At 22.4% G+C, this 22,705-nt stretch overlaps 2 protein-coding genes and 1 long non-coding RNA gene across 5 annotated transcripts; 1 reads left to right on the forward strand and 2 right to left on the reverse strand.

The window, feature by feature from the left end:
• Positions 1-275: 275 nt before the first annotated feature.
• Positions 276-2,347, reverse strand: LOC123268925 (polyamine-modulated factor 1-binding protein 1-like). Its single transcript, XM_044734384.1, has 3 exons — positions 2,046-2,347; positions 1,356-1,677; positions 276-634 (listed from the first exon to the last, which is right to left on the reverse strand). The coding sequence occupies exons 1-3, from the start codon at positions 2,285-2,287 to the stop codon at positions 290-292; spliced, it is 909 nt and encodes a 302-aa protein (XP_044590319.1). The 5' UTR covers positions 2,288-2,347; the 3' UTR covers positions 276-289.
• A 581-nt stretch (positions 2,348-2,928) lies between these two features.
• LOC123269988 (sperm-associated antigen 6-like) lies at positions 2,929-22,556 on the forward strand. 3 transcript variants are annotated; one of them, XR_006510516.1, is made up of 10 exons: positions 2,929-2,973; positions 3,031-3,293; positions 3,710-3,920; positions 4,153-4,505; positions 5,175-5,480; positions 5,969-6,127; positions 11,475-11,620; positions 13,487-13,613; positions 14,697-15,176; positions 15,235-15,618. XR_006510516.1 is itself a non-coding variant. In XM_044735947.1 (9 exons), exons 1-8 carry the CDS (start codon positions 2,946-2,948, stop codon positions 13,578-13,580), a joined length of 1,560 nt encoding a protein of 519 aa, XP_044591882.1. In that variant the 5' UTR covers positions 2,929-2,945; the 3' UTR covers positions 13,581-13,613; positions 22,462-22,556. The 3 variants fall into 3 exon arrangements, 2 of the variants coding, with proteins under 2 accessions (XP_044591882.1, XP_044591881.1); XM_044735947.1 differs by lacking the exons at positions 14,697-15,176; positions 15,235-15,618 and adding an exon at positions 22,462-22,556; XM_044735946.1 differs by having other exon boundaries at positions 14,697-15,618.
• LOC123269991 lies at positions 8,892-13,352 on the reverse strand. The gene is made up of 3 exons (XR_006510517.1): positions 12,741-13,352; positions 11,433-11,562; positions 8,892-9,238 (listed from the first exon to the last, which is right to left on the reverse strand). It is a non-coding gene; the product is annotated as an uncharacterized LOC123269991 (long non-coding RNA).
• Positions 22,557-22,705: the final 149 nt, after the last annotated feature.

A 22,705-nucleotide genomic window follows, 5' to 3' on the forward strand; every position in this document is an offset into this window, starting at 1 on the left:
AAGTAAGGCTAAAGTTAATAAATATTGTTTATTTATAAATTACGTATTTATTTATAAAAAAAAAACCATTATATATAATTAAAAATTAAGTTAGTCGACATTTAAAAATTTTTTATTTTTTTTATTAATTAAAAATTATTTAATTTTATTTTTTAAAAATTTAAAAATAATTAAAAAAAATTTTTTTTTATGTAAAAATTTTTGTTTTAATTCTTTAAAAATAAAATAAATAAATAATAAAATAAAATAAATTATAAAAATTTTTAAATGTCGGCTAACTTAATTTTTATTACACGTACGCCTTAATTATCTTTAAGAAATCATCACGCGTGAGTTCAACTTGTCTTGTTGTCTCTAAATAAGCTTTTTGTTTCTTCAAATTATCCACTAGCAAACTTTGTTTCCTGAAAGCTTGCACCAATTCTTGTCTCAACCTTTCATTATTTTTTGTTATCACTTTAATATGATCTTCAAGCTTCCGTATTTTATTTACATTATTTCTTTCTTCGTTTTTACTCGACTTGAGACTGTTCTTCAATTTTTCATTGTCTTCCAACGAACGGTTCAGTCTTAAATCTAAAATATTTATCTGCTGCGTCGTACTTTTGATTTCTTTGTTAAGTTTTTGAATTTCCTGAAAAATAATTTTATTGACATTTTTAAAGATATAAGCTCACCCCGTCATTACACTCATCAAGACCTTTAATTTGAATACCCACATCAATTTTTCATATATATCATATACCTATATATATTATATATATGTATATATGAAAAATATACCAAAAACGCATGTGGGTACTCAAATGAAAGGTCTTGATGAGTGTAACTTCAGGATGAGCTTATATCTTTAAAAATGTCAATATTTAAGAAATGAGCTTGGATCTTGTAAATTATTGACATTTTTAAAGATATAAGCTCACCCCGTCATTACACTCATCAAGACCTTTAATTTGAATACCCACATCAATTTTTCATATATATCATATACCTAAATATATTATATATATGTATATATGAAAAATATACCAAAAATGCAAGTGGGTACTCAAATGAAAGGTCTTGATGAGTGTAACTTCAGGATGAGCTTATATTTGTAAAATATATATTATATATATCAATATATATGAAAAATATATAAAAATGCATGTGGGTACTCAAATGAAAGCTCTTGATGAGTGTAATATCAAGAGCTTATATCTTTAAAAACGTCAATATTTAAGAAAGTACAGTGCAATTTAACAAAAGTTATTTTTTAAAAAACAAAATTTTTATTTTCTTTAGTTCATAAATCACGGCAGTCACACAGTGACTGCAAGGTTGCTAGTTTTATAAAAATTAAAAAAACAACTTACTTTTTTCAATGAATTATTTTCATTTAAATGCGCCTGTATGTCATTTTGTTGAGTACTAATATTATTTTCCAACTTGCCAATATTATCTTTTAAATTATTTATTTGTGTCACTAACTTTTCTTTACACTCACTTATCTTCTTATTATTATTCTCTAAATCTCGGATTAAATCACACTTTTTTTTTAAATCATCCTTAAGAATATCAACTTCACCTGTCAGCAATTTAATTTTGGCTTTTAAAAATTTAATAATAACATCTTGATTTTTTTTATTTTCACTTTTTAATGAAAAAATCTCTTCTTCATAATCAAAATCATCTCTTCTGTAAATCATTGATAAAATTTAAAAAATAAAATGACATTAAAGTATGAAAATAAAGTTAGCCGACATCTAAAAATGTATATGATTTTTTTTTATTAAAGAATTATTACAAAAAAATAAAAAAAAAATTTTTTCATTTGTTAAAAACTTCAAAAACTATAAGTGGAATTTTTTAAAAATATTTTTTAGTTATAAATTAATAAATTAAGCAAAATAAAAAAATGAAAAATGTCGGCTAACTTTATTATTATCATTAAAGTTAACAAGATCAATTTTTAAATTTATTTTAATAAATTAAAAAAAAAAAATTCATTATTTCAATTTCTAAATATTTTTTACAAAAATAATAAAATAAATAAATAAAATTACCTGTCATTTTTAATTTCTTGATTCTCAGCTGACTTGTACTCCGAATTAAAAAAATTAAAAGCCGACTGCGTCCGAAATTTGACAATTTCTGTTTCAAAATTATTTTTATGATTATTATTAATCACTGTATCTATTTCTTCCAAAAGTTTATGAGTTTTTGATTCAAGCTCTTTATTTATCCGGCGAAATTCTTTTTCTTTTATTAATAAATCATCAGCCATTGTTTGCGCGTGTATATTCATTCAGTTCTCGTGAGAATAATAAACAAGATGGTTGCCATAGCAACTGACACTGAAGTTGACACAGAAGTTTTTTGATAATTTTATAGCAATTAAATTATTGTAAAAAAAATTTAATAAAAAAATATGACATTAAAGTTAGCTGTCACTTTACAATTTTTTAATTTTATTTAACAAAAAAATTAGTTCCAAAAAATTGCATTTTTAATTTTTTAAAATTTCTACATGTCAATTTATTTGTTATAAAATTCTTAAAATTATTAAATATATTCTAGATTAATTTTCATTAAAGAAATTCATGTGGAAATTTGAAAGAATTAATTGTGGAAATTTTTAGAAGCATTTTTTAAATTGCAATTGACTTGTAATAAAAATTTAAAAAAATGACAGTTGTCAGCTAACTTCAGTATCATTAATGGCGGCCATATTGTAACCAGCCAAGCAAATCCCAGTTTTACTAATCCACCTTCTAAATAATTTTTTCCAATTCAAAGTAATTTATAAAAAATTTCCGTGCAATTATTAAATAATTTTTTAATTAATACAAATAAAAATATGTGTTTTATTAATTTAAATAACTATCTTCAGACAATTGATATGTCATAACCTAAAATGAAATTTAGTAAAAAAAATTTATCAAAATCGCGATGAAGAAATAAAAATGACAGCGAACCGCGGAGTGTCACAAGGTAAGGATAAAAATAATTAAATAAACTACGATTAGAAAATTTAATTTATTTATTTAGCGTTTACGGAATATCAAGCGGCTCGCTTAAGATTCGTCCAAACTATCTCTGACTTGTCTTCTCGAAGTCACAACATTGAAGGCCTGGAAAAAGCGGGTGTTTTGGACTTGTTAGAGCCGTTGCTTTTTGACGTTTTGCCTTCAATACAACAAACAGCGATCGCAACGCTCGGAAAGTTGACTAATCATGAAGAAAAGCTAGCTTATACTGTCGTAAAGCGAGACATTGTTCCTAAATTGCTGGAAAATTTTAACAAACAAAATGTGAATACTCAAAAATTAAATTAGCCGACATTTGAAAATTTTGATGATTTATTTTATTGAAAAATAATTTTTAAAAAATTAAAACAAAAATTTTAAAAATTATCCATGGAATTTTTTAAAAATAGTTTTTTAGTTCTAATTTTTAATTTAAAAAAAAAAATCAAAAATTTTTTAGTGTCGGCTAATTTAATTTTCATAAAAATTAATTAGCTGTCACTTTACAATTTTTTAATTTTATTTAACAAAAAAATTTGTTCCAAAAAATTGCAGTTTTAATTTTTTTTAATTTCTAGATGTCAATTTTTTTTTTCTAATTTTTTTGCCATAATTTATTTTTTATAAAATTATTAAAAATATGCTAAATTAATTTTTATAAAATTAAAATTGATTAATTAATTAATAGGATTATTTTACAGAAATTTTATAAAAAATCAACTTTGTATTTATTTCGCACAATATCTAAACACTCTGAAGATCTAGCGAATTTTGTGGTTGATGTCGGAGGAATTAGCGCCATCTTTGATAGTCTAGGTGACCTTGATTTTAGGGTTAAAGAAAATGCTGTCTGGGCTGTTGGATATATTGCAAGGCATAGTGAAGATTTAGCGCTAAAAATAGTCACTGCAGGTACAACAATTTGTGTGCTTGACTTTCAATGCTAAATTACAGTTTAAAAAAAAATTTTATCCAAAAAAAAAGAGTTTAATTAGAATCTTGCCACTCTAAAGATTAAAAAAAATTTTACTTGTATTTAATATTAATTTCCAATTAAAAGTAATTAGCCAAAAAAGTCTTGAGGTGAGAGATTTATCGAAAATGGCGACTTGCCAATTTATTTAGTTGGATTTTTTGACCACAGGTGTCGTTCCACTGCTAGTTCTATGCTTACAAGAACCGGATCATAATTTAAAACACCTTAGCGCCTCAGCGTTGTACGACATCAGCAAACATACTCCAGAACTTGCGCAAGCGGTTGTTGATAATGACGCAATAATAATTCTAGCGAAATTACTGATGAATGAGGAAGTAAAATTAAAACGACAAGTATTATTAACTCTTGGTAGTATCGCAAAACACTCGACAAATTTGGCAGAGTCTGTTGTTGAAGCGGACATTTTCCCCAGCTGTTTGTTGCTGATGGGCCATCCCGATGATGCTGTTAGGAAAAACGCGGCTATTCTCACCCGAGAAATTTCCAAACATACTCTCGAGGTGAAGTATTCAATTTTTAAAAATACTAGAAACTTTGTAGTCAATATAAGACTGCTAAGACTTGTGAAATATAAATAAATAAAATTTTGCTTTATTAAATAATGAATTTTGTTAAATTGCACTGTAATTTTTTAAATATTGACATTTTCAAAGATATAAGCTCATCCTGATGTTACACTCGTTAAGAGCTTTTATTTGAGTACCCACATGCATTTTTGATATATATATATATATATATATATATATATATATATATATATATATATATATATATATATAAAATATATGAAAAATTGATGTGGGTACTCAAATGAAAGGTCTTGATGAGTGTAACATCACAATGAGCTTATATCTTCAAAAATGTCAATAGTTCACAAGATACAAGGTCATTTCTTAATAATTGACATTTTTTTAAATATAAGCTTATTGTGATGTTACACTCATCAAGAGCTTTCATTTGAGTACCCACATGCATTTTTGATATATTTTTCATATATACATATATATAATATATATAAATATATGAAAAATTGATGTGGGTACTTAAATGAAAGGTCTTGATGAGTGCATCATCGGGATGAGCTTATATCTTTAAAAATGTCAATAGTTCACAAGGATACAAGGTCATTTCTTAATTCTTAATTCATCTAATCAAAATTGTGATTTTAGCTTGCTCAATTAGTCGCAAACGCCGGCGGAATAGCCGCGCTGATAGAGTTTATATCTACGACGTTTAAATCATCAACAAAATTGCCCGGGATAATGGCGCTAGGGTATATTGCCGGTCACTCGGATCAAATTGCAATTGCGATAATTGGATCCCAAGGTGTGGTTTTATTATCAAAGCTGCTGATGCAGGAAATTGATGACAGTACTCAGGCTATTATTGTTTGGGCGCTAGGCCAATTGGGTAAACACAGCCCAGAACACGCGCAAGCTGTTGCTGTTACTAATATTTTTCCAAAATTTATCCAGGTACTATCTTAAAATTTGGAAAATTATAAACTGTACCGTAATCGGAAAAAATTTTTAAGTTATAAAAAATTCATATTATTTCATTAAAATTATTATAAAATAAAAAGTATAATTTCCACATGAAAGAACAAGATGACACTGTATATCATACAAGATTATACTCAGTGATATCTTTAGTGAAAAAAAATTTTAGATAGTAGCCAGTGTAATCCAGATTATACTGAGTGATATCTGGATTATTATTATTATCATTTAAAATTTAATAATAATAATAATAATAATAATAATAAAATAATTGGTTTTGGAAAATTATTATTATTATTATTATGATTTTATAATAATTTTAATGAAATAATATGAATTTTTCATAACTTAAAAGTTTTTTTCGGGTCTATTTTTTCCGGAATTCAAATTGCACGCCTTAAAACGCTCATTCGCGTTTGGAGGTGTGCAATTTATAATTTTTATTTTTAATAAATTTATTTTAGCTATACATGGACCCAAAAAGCTCCCAAGATTTAAAAACAAAAATAATATCGAGTTTTAAAAATATTTTGCCGAAATGTTCGGCAGTTGATGCTTTAGAGCCGCTGCTCGGTGATTCACCGCCGGAAATATTGAGCGACATCTTACAACATTTAAGCGAGGTAAGAAAAATTATAAATTTTTTTTTTTTTTTTTTATTCAATACATATAACAATAATTGACAAAATTAAATAGTTTGTAAGTAACTTGTTTTTACATTTTATTTTAAATATTATATATATTTTTTTTTCTAATCTATATGAATAATTTATATGAAATTTCAGTCAATTTCAAATTGATTATCGATAAAGTTTGTTTAATTTTTTTTAAAGAAATAAAATTTAATAACGGGAAGATTGTATAGAATTTTTAAAATTAAGTGTAAAGCTTTTACAATAATCTTCTCAGTCTTGTAATTTAAAAAAAGTAAATTAAAATTGCACTATTATTTATATTAGGCGTTTATATACATTGTAAATTTGAAAATCGGAATTTAGAAACAAAAAATAATACTCCATATTTCTTCTATTGGCAGTATATTTTTTTAGTAATTAATGATGAAGAAAAATAATAATAAATTTTAATTCAGAGTTATTGACAGATAAGGCATGATCTTTGATATTATTTACGCAGTTAATATTCTAGTACTAGTCATAAATTTATTTTCGCATAATAAGCTCGGTTAGTCATATATATTTAATATTATACAATAATTATTAAATCAACATCAATTATAAAATTTAACAAACATAACTAAAATGTACAATTTTTAGTTTATATTTAAATCACATAAATTGGCGACTTTTTTTAAATATTAATAAATATTTACAGTTTTTAAGTTTAGCGATAAAAAAATTTATAAATTTCGTTGGTTTTTTTTTAATTTCGATCCTGCTTTTAAGTTAATATAAGTACGGCTGATAGCAAGCTATTTTTTCATATTTTACCTGTAAAAAAAAAAATATAAATAATCTCGACAGTGCCAAGTGCAATTTTTAAGTAAACAATAAGGCCTTATCTAACACTGCCATTATAAAATCACTAGTACAATTACAATTACTTATAATTAATCGGTTAAGGGCCAGGAAAATTTCATTAAAAATAATTATAAAGAACATTTGAACTAATCCTGGCCCGTAAGCAGAAATTTATATACATTAACAATATTTAAAATATACTAGCGAGCTGCAGTATATAAAAAATTAAAATTTTGCTTTCTTAAATAATGATTCTTGTTAAATTTTACTGAACTTTCTTAAATATTGACGTTTTTAAAGATGTAACCTCATCCTGGTGTTACACTCATCAAGAGCTTTCATTTGAGTACCCACATGCATTTTTATATATTTTTCATATATATATATATATATATATATAATTCAAAAATATAAGCTCATTTCGATATTACACTCATCAAGAGCTTTCATTTGAGTACCCACATGCGTTTTTTATATATTTATCATATATACATATATATAATATATATAAATATTTAAAATATATGAAAAATTAATGTAGGTACTCAAATGAAAAGTTTCGATGAGTATAATGTCGAGGTGAGCTTATATCTTTAAGAATGTCAATATTTTACAAGATACATTTTTAATTATGTTTAATTGAACTGTACTTTCTTAAATATTGACGTTTTTGAAGATATAAGCTTATTTCGACGTTACAATCATCAAGAGCTTTTATTTGAGTACCCACATCAATTTTTCATATCTTTTTCATATATATATATATATATATAAATATATAAAATATATGAAACATTAATGTGGGTACTCAAATGAAAGGTCTCGATGAATGTAACATCGGGATGAGCTTATATCTTTAAAAATGTCAATATTTCACAAGATACAGTCATTTCTTAACTATCTTAAATTGCACTGTACTTTCTTAAATATTGATATTTTTAAAGATATAAGCTCATCTTGATGCTACACTCATCAAGAGCTTTCATTTGAATACCTACATGGATTTTCATATATTTTTCATATATATACATATATATGATATATATTTTAAAAATATAAGCTCATTTCGATGTTTAACTTGACAAGAGCTTTCATTTGAATATCCACATGCATTTTTGATATATTTTTCATATATACATATATATAGTATATATAAATATATAAAATATATGAAAAATTGATGTGGGTACTCAAATGAAAGGTCTCGATGAGTGTAACATCGTGATGAGCTTATATCTTTAAAAATATCAATATTTCACAAGACACAAGGTCATTTCTCAATTATAAAGAATTTTAGAATGCATCCTAAGTACTTATCATAATAAATTGACTACCGGTAAGAATGAAATGAAACCTTGAAAAGGCACAAATTCAAGTCAAGACCTTTGCACTAAATTTCACTATCAAAAAACCGATTTTTTACGACTATCCAGAAAACAAAACTTTTCTTATTCTCTTAATTCAACAATATAGATAATTACTCATCATTGTCATCATTGGCTTTAATACTAGCGTAATTATTAACATTTCTATTCACCCTAAGCATCTTGAGAAAACTTCCAAGGACAAGAATGGTCTTGCGGTGCCGGCGAAATATTCCGGAGTACAAAGCTTCACGTACATCCCTCCGGTCGCTCACATCCGAGTCAATACTTGACACAGAAACGACCGGCGGTTTGGCGGCTACTGAATTGTGTCCATAACTGTGCTCATTGCCACTCAAAATGACCCTCGGCTGGTTGTTGATCATTTTGTTTAAATTAAAAATAACTGAGTTATTTTTTAGCGACACCTTTTTATAAAAAAATACTGTTTTTTTTAAACTTATCTCCGAGAGATAAAACTTCCTTGCATTAATAAGCTTTATAAATTACAAGATAAACTTGTCACTTTGTTTGAATTTAATTTTTGTGACCCACTATCACTAATTTAATTAACAATAACTTAATCTTCCTTTTAATTTGCTTATTTTAAATGCTATTAATATTTCTTTAGGGTGATCGGATTTTACCATCCAATCTCTTGTCATTATCCTTAGGTGGCTTTTTATTCTGACTAATTAGTCAAAGTAATTTGTGTTACCATTGTCGTGTTACTCTGCGTGAATCCAATGATTGACTGTCGATCTTGGAATAATGTCCGGCCTTTTTACACTTTACACACTCGAGACTTTGTGTACATGTGTGCCTTACTTTAGTATTCATCCACTCAGCGGAATCAATTTTTACTCATTCTTCCTCGTTTATTTATAATTTTCTGGAAATAAAACAAATATTTTAATTGCGCATTTTTAAGATTTTTATTTTTTATTATTGGAATTTTTTAAATAAAAATTGTTCAAAATTTTATTTTATAAAAAAAATGTCTTATAATTTTTTATAAAAAAGCCGTAATTTTAAAATTAATATTTTTATAATTAGCACAAATTTAAATAATTTATTATTAATCTTTATTTTTGAATTGCGGCTTATTTATTGGTCTTAAAAAAAAATTATGAGACATTTTTTTTTGTAAAATTAAATTTTGAAATTTTACTATAAAAATTTTTTTATTAAATAAATTTTTATTATGATTATTTTATCTAGAATTTTTTAAATAAAAATTATTCAAAATTTAATTTTACAAAAAAAATGTCTAATAATTTTTTATTAAGCCCAATAAAAAAGCCGCAATTTTAAAATTAATATTTTTATAATTAGCACAAATTTAAATAATTTATTATGAAGCTTTATTTTTATATTGCGACTTATTTATTAGACTTAAGAAAAAATTGAGACATTTTTTTTTGTAAAATTAAATTTTGAACAATTTTTAATCCAAAAATTTTTTTATAAAATAAAATAAAAATTTTTCTATTATATAAATTTTTGTTATGATTATTTTATCCAGAATTTTTTAAATAAAAATTTTCAAAATTTAATTTTACAAAAAAAAATGTCTAATAATTTTTTTAAGTCCAATAAAAAAGCTCCAATTTTAAAATTAAAATTTTTATAATCAACACAAATTTAAATAATTTATTATGAAGCTTTATTTTTATAATTACGGCTTATTTATTAGTCTTAAAAAAAAATTATGTCATATTTTTTTTTTTATAAAATTAAATTTTGAAATTTTATTTTAAAAATTATTTTATAAAATAAAATGTAAATTTTTTTATTAAATAAATTTTTACTATTATTATTTTAGTCACAAATTAGTTAAATTACGGTGAAATTAATTGTATAAAAAAATATTATAAATAAAAATTCTTTAAAATTTAATTTTTACAAAAAAAATGTTTCTACAAAAAAAATGTTTCTACAAATGTTTCTACAAATGTTTCTACAAAAAAAATGTTTCTACAAATGTTTTACAAAAAAAAGCCGGAATTTTTAAATAAAAATTTTTATAATTAACACAAATTGAAATAATTTATTATAAATTTTTATTTTTAAATTCCGGCTTTTAAAATTGAATTTTAAACAATTTTTATTTCAAAAATTTTTTATAAATTATAAAAATTTTAACTTAAAAATCTCGGCTTTTTTATTTGTCTTAAAAAAATTATAAGACATTTTTTTTTTTAATTCAATTTTGAAAAACTTTTATTTAAAAAATTTTTTTATAAAACCAATATTTTAACCTTAATATAAAAAATTTATAAATTGTAAAAATGACCAAAAATTGATTAAAAATTATAAAAACATTAATTTTAAAACTACGTTTTTTTTATAGGTCTTACAAAAAAAAATTATGAGCCATTTTTTGAAATAAAATTTTTAATTTAAATTTTAAAAATTTTTTTATAATTTTTAAAATTAATTATTTTTCTTTGTGTGAATAATTAAAGTCGCAAAAGACTAGATTATTATCGCTGCTTTAAATAAATTAAAAAATATATTTGTAATGCAAGAAGCAATAATAATAATATCAATAACAGTAATATTGATGTAGAAATAATGAAAGATAATTGTTTTTTATTGACATGACTAATTCAGATAATAAATATCTTTAGTAAACATATCGTGTAAAACAATCAATTTTTTATTGCCAAAGGTCTATTTGTAAATACTTGAAAACATTTTTATTAATTTTAATTCATCCAATGATAATGATCTTTCATTTTTTTCCGTTGTTGCTCTAGAGTTTTATTTTTATTCTAAATAACGGAATATTTAAGCTCAATATTTTTTTTTAATCAGAGAAAACTTTTAATTGGAAATTTGCCAATTTAAATATATATTTTTAAAAATATAAATTCAACGAACTTTGACTTTATTTTTAGCTTATAAAAATCTACTGTAAATAACTATTCTGTAAAAAATAATATTTTAAATAATAAATACACAATTGTAGTGTTAAGCGGTAGGCAAACTTGTGGATGTAGGTGAATAGGTCATCACCAGGTTTCAGAAGCCTTATAAATTACTTTTTACATGCAGTATTATTTAATTTTTCTTTTAATTACTTTTATCAATGGAGAATTTTTTTTTGTCTTCTTTTTATTCAGATTCTTCCGAGTGATCCTAAATCAAGACGGTCATTTGTCACCTCCGGGGGATTGAAGAAGATCCAACAATTGCAAACAGAGCCTGAATCTAAATTAAATGAGTTTATTAGCACAATAAATAGCTGCTATCCTGAAGAAATCATCAGGTATGTTTAATTTAATATTTATATTATTTATTTTGATAAAATTATATTTGAATTTTTTTTTTTTTATATAAAAAAATGTTTTTTTTTTAGAATTTATTGCTTTTATCAATGTTAATATTGATTTTTTTATTATTATAAAGTTATTACTTAAAAAAATTATTTAAAAAAAATTTTATTTGTAATCTTTACAAATTTTCAGCTGTCAAATTTTTTTTATAAAATTTTTTTAAAAATTAAAAAAATTTTTGAATTTTTTATAAAAATTTTGACAGATAAAAATTTGTAAAAATTACAAATAAAAATTTTTTAACAAAAAAATTACAAATGAAGATTAATTATATAAAAAATTATTTGAAAAAAATTTTTAATTGTAATTTTTTAAAATTTTTAGCTATCAAATTTTTTTTTTTTAATTTTTTCAAGAATTTTATAAATTTAAAAAATTTTTTAATTTTTTATAAAAATTCTTAGCTGTCAAACTTTTTTTATAAAAATTAAAAAATTATTTTAATAATTAAAACTTTTTTTTTAGGAATTTATTGCTTTTATCAATGTTAATATTGATTTTTTATTATTATAAATTAATAACATAAAAAATGATTTAAAAAGACATTTTTTTATAATTTTTAGCTGTCAAATTTTTTTTAAAAGATTAAAAAATTTTTTATAAAAATTTTAAAAATTTAACAAAAATTTGACAGCTAAAAATTTTTAAAAATTACAAGTAAAAATTTTTTTAACAACAAAATTACAAATAAAAATTAATTATATATAAAATTATTTTTAAAAAATTTGTATTTGTAATTTTTAAAAATTTTTAGCTGTCAATTTTTTTTTTTTTTAAATTTGATAAAATTTAAATATTTTATAAAAATTTTTAGCTGTCAAATTTTTTTTATAAAAATTAACAAATTATTTTAATAATTCATTGATTTTATAAATGTTAATTATGATTTTTTATAATTATATACAAAATTATTTAAAAAAAATTTTTATTTGTAATTTTTTCAAGTTTTTAGCTGTAAAATTTTTTTAATAAAAATTGAAAAATTATTTTAATGATTAAAAATTTTTAAAAATTTGACAGATGTCTTTTAATAAAAAAAAATATAAAATTTACCTTTTAAAAATTTTTTATGTCACATGAATAAATTTGCTGACAAAATAAAATTATCCTGGACCAAAATTTTTATTTTTCACTATAGTCATTTTATAAAACGTATAAATTTATAAAATATAAGATCTAGTTATAGGATTGACACTCACGAAGACACTAGTTGCTTGTAATAAGAACATAACCTAATTTCATTAAATATAATAACTGTCATACATACAAACAAGTACATAAAAACAATAATAAGTACTTTTAAAATAGTAAATACTCATGTCCGTAAACACAATTGTCACATTGTCATTTTAAAAAATCTATATAAAAACACGGAAGTCTTTGACAGTATAACAAAAACAGTTTTTTATTAAAACTTTTGTAAATAAAACTACTAAAACAGGAAATTATTCTGTCAAGAATACTGTTTATCAATATATATACCATTTATTACCAATAATTGATTATTGTACTACTATCTGTCGTAATTGTTATTGTTGTACATAGATAAAAGTTAGTAGCGGCAGTGCCACCATTTTGATTATTAAAATTTCATACAAACACTGCTTCCATTCGATCAATACGTTATTTACGTATATATATATATGTATATAATACACAACTTTTGTCTTTGCCAAACAATGACATTACAAACAATTAAACGCTATTATTGATTCAAAAATTTTATTTCTTCTTTTTTAACAATTAAAATTAATTTTTTTGGTTTTTTAAAATCAAAATTTCACATTTTTTTTTTTTAGATATTTTTCTCCAGGATACCCGGACATTTTACTGGAAAAAATTGAACAGTATACTCCGAAGCTGTTGACTGGAAGTCTAAAAAATTATGCGTAATTTTTTAAGAAAAAAAAAACTTGTAAATTTAAGGTAAGAATTTTTTTTTTTGCTCATTTAAAGTCTTATATTTCTTCTTTCAATTTCTTCACTTTAAATTTTATATTAAAAATTCTTGAGATAAATTTAACAAACACAAAAAATTAAATTATAAAAAAAATTTGTAAAAGAAGAAATTTAAAAAATTTATAAAAATACATTTTTTATAATTTGATTTTAATGACATTCAAATTAGCAGTCATAATTTTTTAATCTTATTTAAAAAAATTAATTTAGTCACTTAAAAATTTAAACAATTTTTTTTTTAAATTATTACAAAAAAACAAAAAAAAATTTTTATTTTCAAAAAACTATGAGTGCAATTAAAAAAAATTATTTTTAATTCAAATTTAATAAATTAAAAATAATCAAAAAATTAATCGGCTAATTTTAGTATTAAAAAAAATTTCATTTTTTATTAAAATATTTTTAATAAAATTATTTAAAATACGCTTGTAAAAATTGAAAAAATTACAAGATGTCTGTTAATTTACCATGATAAATTTTTATTAAAAAAAAAATTATAAATTTAAGGTAAGAATTTTTTTTTCTTCAGCTGTTTTAAATTCTCATATTTCTTCTTTCAATTTCTTCACTTTAAATTTTAAATTAAAATTTTTTGAGATAAATTATACTAAATTTAACAAACATAAAAAATCTTTAGATTTTTTTTAAAAATTAAATTATAAAAAAAATTTGTACTTAAAAGAAGAAATTAAAAAAATTTATAAAAATACATTTTTTATAATTGGTTTTTAATGATATTAAAATTAGCAGTCATAATTTTTTAATTTTATTTGAAAAAAATTAATTTAGCCATTTAAAAATTTTAACAATTTTTTTTATTAAAAAAAAAATTTTTCATTTAAAAAAAAACTATGAGTACAATTTAAAAAAAATATTTTTTAATTTTAATTTAATAAATCAAAAATAATGGGCTAATTTTAGTATCATAAAAAATTTCATTTTCTATTAAATTATTTTTAATAAAATTATTAAAAATAAGCTTTGTAAAAAATTCAAAAACTTACAAAAGATGTCTGCTAATTTATGATAAATTATAATCATCATCTTCAGCCGGTAAGATAGAAAGAAGAATATATAAAAAGCGTTTGCTAACCTAAGATAAATTAAACCCATACCGACAATGGATAAAAAAAATGCAAAGAATGCACTTTCACAGCAGGAAGCAAACAAGTGACAGTAATTCTTGTTCCCCGAGAATCCTTGACAATTCTCCGGCAGTAAAGGTATAAAAACACGATAACTGCATAAATGAGCATAACTCTGATACCGGAACCGGAAGCATGTATTTTAGAGCACCGATCAAAAGGCGGTCAAAGATTGTATCCACGGTGCACTTTCACCGCAATTGCTCAGAAGAATAATCATCTTCATAATCTTCCCGATAATTATTCCGTGATACAATCTAAAGTGGAGTGTATTTGCCAAGGCCTTAACTCTCAAATATTTTGGTAAATTTGTTGTCAAGTGCCCTTCTATCGGCACGCAACTTAATTATAAACAAAGAAGAAAACGTTGGAGTGGTACTTGTTGGTAATATAATATATCCATTAGCATCTGCATCAGTTATTGCCGTCACTCTCTTTTCTAGATCGCGATTACCAGAATGTGAAAGTCGACTCGGTCATCTGGTCATCCTTATTATGTATATACTCGTATTTATTTCTTGTTTATAACATTCTCCAGTGTAAAACCTCAAGTCTGAATAGACAAAATTACCTTTACTCAACTACTCAACTCACAACTCAGGTTTATGCACTTACTTCTTACATCCTAGGTTATTATTATTACTATTACTAAATTTGCCTAAACGCCTTCGCTTTTCCACGGCACATTTTCGTACCTAAGAAGCATTGTTCAGTTATGTCACTCTTCTTTTATGCATTACCACTTTTATACTTAGCCTTTGTCTTTTTTTAAATTATATACACTGATCGAAGGATTTATTAACTATTAATAATTTCATTTTTTTCAAGACAATTATTTAATTTATTTAATTTTAATAAATATTTTTTAACATTCAATAAATATTTCTTAACTGTTAACAAATATTTATTAATATTTAATAAATTATTTATTAACAGTGAATTAAGCTTATTAAACATAAACAAACAAATCCTTCTATCAGTGCACAAGTTATGGGCCCAGGCTTAAAATTCACTTTTGGGCCTGATTTTAAAGATATAAATAAATAAACAGTAGCTACAGGTTATGGGTCCAGGCTTAAGACAATTATTTAATTTATTAAATTTTAATAAATATTTTTTAACATTCAATAAATATTTATTTGGGAGGAAAGTACATTTATTAATAGTTAATAGGTATTTATTAATAACTAACAAATATTCATTAACCATTAATAAATATTTATTAACAGTTGATAAATTGTACTTAATAAATTACTTATTAACTGTTAATAAATATTTGTTAACTTTTAATAAATATTTAATAAATCATTTATTAACTGTTAATAAATATTTATTAAATATCCTATGATGTTAAAAAATCATTTATTAACAGTTAATAAAGCTTATTAAATATAAAAGAATCCTTCTATAAGTGCAGGTTATGGGCCTAGGCTTAAAATTCAATTTTGGGTCTGATTTTAAGGATATAAATGAATAAATAGCAGCTATAAACTATAAATTGTTTTCTTCATACCCCCGCAAAAATTAAAATATCTTACGTAATTAATTTAAATTTTACAAACAAAATATTTAACCTGGGAAGAAATGGGAAAGATAAATAAAATTAATAGATGATCGATGAGTGGTGAACGGTCTTTGTGCAATAGTATTAACTATAAAATGTTAAATCCCCTCTAATTATTAGCGCGTAAGCACAAGAAGAAAAGACTCAGTTTTAGTTGATGGTTAAGATTCTTAAAGGCCTAACCTCCTACTCTGTAACACTAGTAATGGATAATGTAATGTAATATAATGTAATGCAACGTAAGTTTTAAGTAAAAGAAAGGCAGAGTTACGAAAATACAAAATGACGTTACATTCACCGTAACTCGCACTCTTTAAATTTTTTTCATTATTACTTTTAAACTTACACACTGCTCTAGTTCTACACCAGCAACATCATCCCGGGATTATTATTTCAACAACACCATTACTCTGCTAACTGTTATTAAGCTATTAAATTATTTTAGTTTAATAACATTATTCTTTACAATTTTCATTTAAATAACTTGTTAATTTTTATTCAAACTTCATCAAGCCTAACCTTAGTTATCATTACAGAAATTCTTTTACTAATATCTTGATCAAGACTCGATGGATTTACTTAATTTTTTATTTATTAGCTTTGTGCTACGACAAAGAATAATTCTACTCAATATTTCTTCTTAAAACTTTCAAGTTTTTTTGTAATAAACAAATTAAAGTGAAAATTAAGAAGATAGAAACCGCAGCCATTTTGATTTTGTGAATTGATAATGATAATGGCGGGAAATTAGAAAAAGGTGGTAATTTAAATTTAAATTTAAATTTAAAAGGAAATAAAATTTAATTAATTGTAATAGTAAAAACAAAAAGGATCATCAAGCCTAACCTTATTTATTGAGCGTGTTCAGCCGAACTAAGTCCTGAGTAAACTTAGTAAGATATGTATAGTATAGTAGATAAATATACGTATTGCAGGGAATGCTTTGACTATACTTAAGCTAACTAAGTTTACTCAGGACTTAGTTCGGCTGAACACGCTCATTATTACAGAAATTCTTTTAATGATATTTAAATCAAGACTCGAAGGATTTACTTAGTTGTTTATTTATTAGCTTCGTACCACGATAAGGAACAATTCTACTTAATATTTCTTCTTAAAACCTTCGAGTTTTTTTATAATCAACAAATTAAAGTGAAAATTGAGAAGACAGAAACCGCAGCCATCTTGGTTTTGGAAATTGATGATAATGGCGGGAAATTTGAAAAAGGCAATAATTTAAATTTAAATTTAAAAGGAAATAAGATTTGAGTAACTGTGATAGTAAAAAAAAAAAAAAAAAAAAAAGGATCATCAAGCCTAAACTTATTTATTATTACAGAAATTCTTTTAATGATATTTAGATCAAGACTCGATGGATTTACTTAGTTTTTTGTTTATTAGCTTTGTACCACAACAAAGATAAATTCTACTCAATATTTCTTCTTAAAACCGCCGAGTTTTTTTGTAATCAACAAATTAAAGTGAAAATCGAGAAGATTGAAACCGCAGCCATTTTGGTTTTGAGAATTGATGATGATGACAATAGCGGGAATTTTCAAAAAAAGGCGGTAATTTAAATTTAAATTTAAAAGTAAATGGAGCTTAAGTAACTGCAATAGCAAAAACAAAAAGGATTATTGAATCCCGAGAATTTATTTCTTTATCTGAGTGATGCAGAGTGCACACGAGTTGTGGGCAACAAACAGGAGGCAGAAGGCAGCGTGTTGTGTGTCGTAAGGGGTCTCCGCGTAATAAGCTTTCTCCGAGAGGTGAAAATTCTCAACTTTCTTCGAGACTTAGCCATCACACAAGCACATCCACGTTTAAGACCAAGACCACGAGACAATAGTCTCGGTAACTCATTCTTATTTTCCATACATTTGATTTTAATTTAAATAATTCATTTTTATTATAATTTATAATTATTCTCCTTCACCTTCGTTTGATCAATTGTCATCAAGACCTTCAATTTTCTTTTCAAATTTCCTAAATCTCTTGAAACCGATATCCTTTAACTACTGATGATTAATCATTTGGTAATTTGTTTCTTTGAGTAAATAGTTGAATTTGAATTAAAATTACCGAGTTAATCGATTACGGAAAATATACCTTTACAGCAAAAGTGAATGTCGTGCGTGGATATCATCTCTAATAATTCTGATGTCATTTATAGAGAAAGTATTCATCCATTAAAATTATTTTATTTCTTACTTAAACTAACTCTATATTTTTATTGTTTTTTTCTTTTTATAGCTGAATGTATTTTCGTAATAAAATTACGTTTTACTCATTAAATAACAGGTCAATTAACCTCTTTGTTAATAAAAGTTCACATATTTTCAGAATTGCGTCTAAATTCTATATCAAAAATTAAAACAATACAGAGAAGAATCTTTTGTTTTTTAAACAAGAAATTGAAATTATTTTTATTAATTCTTATCTTTAATATAGTTTTTTAACAAATTTTTATTAAAAATTTTCATTTTTTATTTCTTCTTTATTAATTTTTTTTTTTAAATTAACATTTTAATTATTATTTAATTTAATAAACTTTTTTAAACAAAATTATCATTTTAATTTTTTATTTCTTCTTTATGAATTTTTATCTTTAATTCAATTTCTTAACAAATTTTTATTGAAATTTTGTTTAAAATTAACAATTTTATTTAAAAATTTGATTATTATATAATTTAATAAATTTTTTTTTATTAAAAATTATTTTAATCTTTAAAATTGTCAATTTTTATTTCTTCTTTATCAATTTTTATCTTTAATTTAATTTTTTATAAATTTTTGTTTAAAATTAATAATTTTATTTAAAAATTTGATTATTATATAATTTAATAAACTTTTTTTATAAAAATTATCATTTTAATCGTTAGAATTTTAATTTTTTGTTTCTTCTTTATTAATTTTTATATTTAATTCAATTTTTTAATAAATTTTCTTTAAAATTAACAATTTTAAAAAAAATTTTTATTATTATTTATTTTAATAAAATTTCTACTAAAAATTATCATTTTAATCTTTAAAATTTTCATTTTTATTTCTTCTTTATCAAATTTTATCTTTAATTCAATTTTTGAGCAAATATTTCATAAAATTTCCTTTAAAATGAGCAATTTTTTTCAAAATTTTCATTATTATTCAATTTAATAAACTTTTTTATAAAAATTATAAAAATAAATTAAAAAATTGTCATTTTTCATTTCTTCTTTATCAATTTTTATTTTTAATTAAATTTTTTATAAAATTTGCTTTGAAATTAACAATTTTACTTAAAATTTTAATTATTATTTAATTTTAAAAACTTTTTTATTAATATTATCATTTTAATCTTTAAAATTGTCATTTTTTTATTTCTTCTTTATCAATTTTTACCTTTAAATAAATTTTCTATAAAATATTTATTAAAATTGAAAATTTTAACATTTATTTTTCCTTTTCTTCTTAAATAAATTTATAAAATGACTTATTTTATATTAAAAAAATTAAAACTATATTTCTTTATTAATTTTATTAATTTTATCAAAAATTCTAACATTTAATTAAAAATACAGCCGAAAAAATAAAAAATGAAAATGAACTAAAGCGTGCCCTCGTGGCCTAAAATAAAATTTATAAATAAATTACCGAGTTTATTAATTTATCATCAAAAGAATGGTAATCGTAAAATATTTATAAAAAGTTTCTAAACTCAAAGTGAGACCTTTGGGCATTTGTCAAAGCTAATTACCATATTTACAAAATAAAAGGTATTTTATAAACATAAGATAAAATAAAATGAAAATAAGTACAAGTAAAAGTGACGGGGAAACGTTTCGGCCGGACGTCCACCGTTTTCTGGACGCTCCGGGGCAGAAAGGCCAAGAGAAGATTCCTTCTCTTCGTCTTCACAATACCTTCTCTGCAAAAACAACCAGCTCACTCTACAAAATAATAATAATAATGTCCAGATTATTACAATAACACGTGTAATGACAAGATTCGATTTTGTGCGAAAGTAACTTGCTTAAATATTTAACATTTGGGTCACTTTGGATTTCATTTAGTTTCTATTGATTTATTGATTGTTAGCTTCTTTTTTAGCGTTTCTAATTCGACGGGTTCATTACCGCTAAACCCAAATATATCTATATATTTTTACGAACTTTGTTTTCGCCAAATAAGTAGAACCGACCTTGACGCTCACAAAAGAAAGCATGTGCTCTATTCTTCGTTTTTTGGGTTTTAATTGACAATTATTTTTTTATGTCATTGCGATATTTATTCAAGGAATTAATTATACTTTTTTAAATATTAATTAAAGTAGTTTTTGTTGCGCAATTAATAATTAATAATTCCTTTTTTTTTATTTCATAATTTAATTTTTTTTTTTTTCATTATTCTGGAGTTTAAATTAAGACATTTTTTTATTAATCTTTAATTTATATTTTTAAGAATTGTAAAGAGTTAAACTTTCTTTTATTTATTTTCTAATTATCGAATTAAGAAGAAATTTTATTTAAAAAAAATTATTATTGTAATTATAAAATTTATTTATTTCTTCTTTAAAAATAAAAAATTACTTATATTTTTAGATTAAAAATATATTTAACAATAATTATTAATTTTAAAGAAAATTTGTCAATAATATTAATTTTTTAGTTAAAATCAATAATAATTTTATAAAAATTAACTTATTTCTTCTTTAAAAATTAATTATATTAATTTTTAGTAAAAAAAAATTTTCAGACAAAAATTTACTAAGAAAAAATTAAAATAAAAATTCTAAACGTTAATTTAAATAATTACTTTTAAAGAAATATTTATATAAATTAATATTAATTATAATAATTTTACTAAAATTAATTTATTTCTTCTTTAAAAATTAAAAATGATTTTAATTTATTTTTTATTGAAATTTTTAAATAAAAAACTTATTTTTTTTTATCAAAATTAAAAAATTACATTAATTTTTATTAAAAAATAAATTTTTAGACAAAAATTTACCAAGAAGAAATTAAAATAAAAATTTTAAACGTTAATTTGACTAAAAATTACAAAAATTTTACCAAAATTAATTCATTTTTTCTTTAAAAATAAAAAATTACTTTAATTTATATTTTATTGGAATTTTTAAATAAATTTTTAAATAAATTAATGATAAATGTTTATTTTTTGTTGATAATTTGTTGATAATTCTTGATTTTTATAAAAATTTAAGAAGAAATATAAATTTTCTAAAAAAAAATTAATAATTTTATAAAAATTAACTTATTTCTTCTTCAAAATTAAATAATTACATTAATTTTTAATAAAAAAAAAAATTTAGACAAAAATTTACCAAGAAAAAATTAAAATAAAAATTTTAATGTAAATTTGACTAAAAATTACAATAATTTTATCAAAATTAATTTATTTCTTCTTTAAAAATAAATAATTTATTATTATTAATAATTTTTAAGTTAAATTTTGCCAAAAAATTGTTAAATATTAATAATAATTAATATTTCAATAAAAATCAAAGAAGAAATATAAATTTTTAATTAAAAATTGTACAAAAATAAATTTAAAGTAAAAAATTGACCAAAAAAATAATTTACAAAATTATTAAGGGTAAAAATAATTAATAAAAATAAAAAAAAAAATATTTCTTCTCAAAAATAATAAAAAAAAAACCCGCAAAAGTAATCTTTAAAACATAACTTACGTAATTGGAGTAAAAGACAGTCTAAAACGTTAACCTTGGCTATGCACTACTTATTTACTTACATAATTTATTGATGAGTAGCTCGTGATTAATTAATTAATAAGCAATAACTAATACCCAGTAATTTAGCATTTAAAGCATCACAATAATTACCTCTAAATAGAAACCTGAAACAAAATCGTGCTTAACAACAATTATTAACTATAATAGCAATAGTACGATATATATTTTAAAATAATAATCGGTCATGCAACGTCTGAACTTGCTAACTCTTGAATCACCCGATTTAGTGATAAAATAACTAATCAACGCGTTAATTACCAATAATGTCGTGAATCTTAACTAAAATTACAAATTTAATGAAAAACACATAGTAGATGTTGAATTATAATTGTGAGAAAATATTCTTACAAGAGCCGATGAATAATTAATGGATGTCCATGCACCGGAGATGGTACACCGTCCAGTAAAAGATGTATGTGGTGATTGTTGGCATGATGGGACGATGATGGGACGCTGAAGATTCCTACATCGTGTGTCGTATGTAGTAAAGGTATCACCAGTACAGGCCAGTTGGACCCTCTACTCTTTGCTCCCCGAAAGACCCAATGGGACGGTCGTTCGTCCGTATAAAAGCCCCGACAGACGAACCAGGAGC

The sequence above is a fragment of the Cotesia glomerata genome, linkage group LG7 (assembly GCF_020080835.1).
Source record: "Cotesia glomerata isolate CgM1 linkage group LG7, MPM_Cglom_v2.3, whole genome shotgun sequence".
Taxonomy (NCBI): Eukaryota; Metazoa; Arthropoda; class Insecta; order Hymenoptera; family Braconidae; genus Cotesia; species Cotesia glomerata.